The sequence below is a fragment of the Papaver somniferum genome, unplaced genomic scaffold (genome assembly GCF_003573695.1).
Source record: "Papaver somniferum cultivar HN1 unplaced genomic scaffold, ASM357369v1 unplaced-scaffold_21, whole genome shotgun sequence".
Lineage (NCBI taxonomy): Eukaryota > Viridiplantae > Streptophyta > Magnoliopsida > Ranunculales > Papaveraceae > Papaver > Papaver somniferum.
This window is the reverse complement of record NW_020631041.1, coordinates 18,183,877-18,188,071: the sequence shown is the minus strand read 5'-3', so window position 1 is coordinate 18,188,071 and position 4,195 is coordinate 18,183,877. Positions and strand designations below refer to the sequence as shown.

At 33.3% G+C, this 4,195-nt stretch overlaps 1 protein-coding gene across 1 annotated transcript; it reads right to left on the bottom strand.

The window, feature by feature from the left end:
• Positions 1-1,824: 1,824 nt before the first annotated feature.
• LOC113339874 lies at positions 1,825-3,273 on the bottom strand. Its single transcript, XM_026585096.1, has 6 exons — positions 3,134-3,273; positions 2,870-3,003; positions 2,710-2,775; positions 2,370-2,444; positions 2,151-2,223; positions 1,825-2,036 (listed from the first exon to the last, which is right to left on the bottom strand). The coding sequence occupies exons 1-6, from the start codon at positions 3,194-3,196 to the stop codon at positions 1,992-1,994; spliced, it is 456 nt and encodes a 151-aa protein (XP_026440881.1). The 5' UTR covers positions 3,197-3,273; the 3' UTR covers positions 1,825-1,991.
• Between the last annotated feature and the right edge of the window lie 922 nt (positions 3,274-4,195).

The following is a 4,195-nucleotide window of genomic DNA, read 5'->3' as shown; positions in this document are numbered from 1 at the left end:
ACATCTTCTTCTCTCCTGTCCATTTGCTCAAGCTGTGTGGGCAACTTCGCCTTCCCCTGTCACTTTGCACTTTAACTCTTCCATAACTTTTCTAGATATTTGTAAAGAATAGATAGGAAAGAAAGAACCTTATATCTCTTTAGAAACAATTCTAACCAAAGCATGTTTTATATGGAAAGAAAGATGTGACAAAGTCTTTGAAAATAAACAAAAGACGAGTACCCAGTTAGGAGCAGAAATAAAGAGATATTTAGACTTTTGGAACAGTGACAAATGTTTGTTGGTTCAGGATATAGTTACAGCAGTAGAACCACCTAAATGGATTTCTCCTGGAAATCTCAATTTAAGCATAATATAGATGTTGCCTGGGTATCAAATACATTGCCTGCAGGTTTTTCTTTAATCTTAAGAAATGATACAGGAGACTTCGAACAAGGAAGAGCAGGTCCTATCTCAGCAGCTACCCCTAAAGAGGCGGAAGCCTTAGGTTTGTGGCACGGAACAAAATGGGCATTGGACAATGGATTGTCAAATTTCAGTGTGGAAGGTGACTGCAAAAAGTTGTTTGACTATTTGAATGGGAAACCATCTCAAATAGAATGGAAGAATCAATCGCTTATGGATGAAACTAAGTACTATTTCAACAATTTTTTTTGGGTTTTTTCTATATTCCTGGACATACAAATCAAGTGGCCGACACTCTTGCTGAGGAAGCCAAATTTTATGTAAACTTTGTTAATTGGGACAAGAACCCTCCTACTTGTATTTTGTCAAAATTAGAAGTAGATAAATCTAATGTAAGGGATAAACACCATATCTCTACATTAGACAACTCTACCATTAATGTTGTAGGGGTTCCTAACTCCCCTAGTTAGTCGTTTTAATGCATTACCAACTTACAAAAAAAAAAAAAAAAAGAGAACCAATATTCTTCCGATTTATTTGGATCTTATTCATACTTGTATTTGTCTTACTCCGATAATCCATCTCTTTTTCTTGTCGAATTTCTCGGTATTGTTCTCTTACCGCATGATATTGTTTCTTCGTATTCTCTTATTTTCGATCTTAAACTCCTTGTTTATCAAATATATATATATCGGTCCGCGAGTTATAACCCCAAAGGTGTCACTATCCATCCACAAAAAACCCATCAAAACAAAAGTAACACAAAAACCCCAACAAAATAAAGGTAACTCGCGATTGATGAAGCCAAAATTTGGTTTCATCATAAAATTTGATGAAACCCCAAAGAATTTGATGAAACCAAATTTTGGTTTCATCATAAAATTTGATGAAACCAATTTTGAAATTTGGGGTTTTTGTATCAATTTTTAAAAATTTGGGGTTTTTGTATCAATTTTATTTAAGATGGAGTTTTAATGGATCCCAACATTTGAGTGGGATTTTGGTACCACAAGTTTGGTCACCTTGGATTTTTATGACTAGTTTTGTATATATATATATATATATATATATATATATATTAGAGAAAATAACACTTAAATGTAATAAGTTTTTTTTTTCTCTTTATTAGAGAAAAAATGGAAATAGAAGCATGGTCCCATTTTTGGTATTAAGAGAGAAAAGAGAGGATGAAATGGTCCTTCCATAATGGATTAGTAAACTCGTACTTTCTATGGAAACCGGCCTATGTTCTTGGTATAAAGATATTTTTCGGAACTGAGGGAATACTACAAGCAGCCGCTGTAGATTGGCGTCTATGGTGCTTCGGCACATTTTTGAAACTAATTGATTTTGGCGCATCGCAAGTATAAAATAATGTTTCATGATGTATCACTTGGATAACACAATTAAAGCACCAGATATAAACCGATATTTTATTCATTATTGAAACCAAAACACATTCAGCTTCCAACAAAAGAAGAGACAGTACTAAGTTTTCCTCGAATTTTTTATTGAGACAACAGGAAGTCGCTAACTTTCAGCCATTTTTCGACAGAAGGCGAAGTACTAAATTATTGCGCATATTTCTAATCTTGGGGTGGTGTAGACAATATGCGGATATCCCGGTTCAGCTGCACATCCAAGAAGAGAAGCACACAAGAGAAAAAAAATGAATCAAGAAAAGCACTTAATTTCCTTGATACTCAAGAATGAAGAGGTATAACTATGCACTTGTTAATTGTCACCTCAATGATTTCCTTCAATTCAGCTTTTATGTGATCGAATTCACGTTTGATCTGTGTCAATGCCCTCTCACACCTAATGAAAAACATCGAAATGAAGTAGTGATACCAGTGAAAGAACGACCAAAGAAATCAAATTTTATACGTATTTTGAATATTTTTACTGGAAGTAAATAACAAGGTACACAAATAAATCAACAAAATGCAAACTTAAGTACGTACCCATCTACGCTGGACTGTTGTTCGATAGCTTTCATGAACTCAGTACACGCAAGAGTTACTTTCTCACAGCCAACACTGTAACGTCCAACACCAATCCCAGAAAATGATTCAACTTGCAGATGCAATCGATTTGTTTGATTCATGAAGCTAAATAAATATATAAACTACCCTTTTGTACAATTTTTTTCTTTTTCTGCACATTCCACCATTTGTGGTGCTTTTTCTTGTAGCCCTATTTTTTTGGTCCAATTTTTTTTCTTTACCAATATAAAATTAAAAATAAATCAACTACCAAATACTATTTTTTTTTTTTGCATGATTACTACCCTGATATACGCACCTAAGGCTGCTCTCTTTTATTTGCCTAACTAGGCTTTTAAGTGCGCGGATATTCATTTGAGAGTTCCTGCAATTTTATGGGAATAAGATCTGTCAGCGAACCGAAAATGAGACTAATAATTAAGAAAACTAGTTGTTTGTTCCTGATTTATATTACGTACATATATAGGTCATCGATTTTGGTTAACCTCTCTGTCGTATCATAACTGTAAATTTGCAGCACATCGACCATAAACTCTGGTTCCTCGCCACATAATTTGGTCACCATTTCATCCTGCATCTTTCCGAAAGTTCCCTGCATTCATTAAAAAAGAGAGTATAGCAATCACCGACGACGATTTAACATTTCAATAAGAAAATCTAACATCCATGACAAAAAGAAGATGAATGGCTAATGAATGAAGAAATTTATCTTTTACACGTACATCCTCGCGATTCTTCGCCATAAGTTGAGCAAGTTCATTTTTGAGGGTCTGTAACATCGGCATTTCTCTCAATGAGATGATATCAAAGGGAAATACGAAACCAAATGAAGAGAATTGCTTGATGCATGTTATGAAGAAGAAGGAGAGCTTATATACATTTTTTTGCATTTAAAACCCATTAAAGAGAGGATACTATTACAGATTTTATATGTTTCATATTCTAGTTGGAGATTTTGTCAACTATATTAAATGTTATTGCTTGAGGAGGATTCTATTGCTAGATCTCATATTGCAAAAGCAGTTGCCAGTTGCAATTGATTATCTTTTGTAGATTTTATATGGCAAAAAGCAATTTGCTACTTGTGAATGAGAATCTTTTATAGAATTAACCATTGATTTGAAAATCTGGGGCTCAGTGATTGATGATATACTTCACTGTACATACTACGGTGGTTTGTTTTTTTTTTTTTTTTCTGAAAATCATCTGACTCAAAAATTACTGTATTCCCCGGTAGAATTATAGAAAAAATTTCGAATGCAGTCAGATATATGTCCAAAGAAATTGTACCTGACTGTATGAAACGAGTCAGAAATAAAAAGAAAATAAACACTCCCTCCATCCAAGTTATGTAGGGGGAGTTCTAATTCGAAGATAATTTTTCGCAAATGTATCCTATTTGTGATTGATGAGTATCATTAAAATTAGTTTAGTGAATCTAACTATCGGGAATAGGTTAAGGGTAAATTAAAAAAATGACATAAAGTTATGAAATCTATATTTTCCTTTTAATGGAAGATAATCAGATATATAGAAATGGGAGGGAAGGATCCAATGATATAATTAGAATGACATTATGATGACATGGTGACGCTATATTTTTTTACAAAATCCAAACAGTGATGAATTTAAAGATAATCTTTTGGCGTTATGTTCCTCTTACGAAATTCTACATTCCTACAAAAATGAGAGCATTCTGAGATACGAAACTTCAACATCCACAAATTTTAATTTCTACCATTGATCATTAACGACTGATTTCAAAATGGTAGATAGTATTCTGA

What these genes read in the sequence shown, in the direction of transcription:
- LOC113339874 (XM_026585096.1), bottom strand. Translation starts at nt 3,196, where the DNA reads ATGCCGATGTTACAGACCCTCAAAAATGAACTTGCTCAACTTATGGCG. An exon ending in AAAATCGATGACCTATATAT is followed by an intron (nt 2,776 to 2,869) that starts GTACGTAATATA and finishes ATAAAATTGCAG; the next exon opens with GAACTCTCAAATGAATATCC. An exon ending in CAACAGTCCAGCGTAGATGG is followed by an intron (nt 2,224 to 2,369) that starts GTACGTACTTAA and finishes GTTTTTCATTAG; the next exon opens with GTGTGAGAGGGCATTGACAC.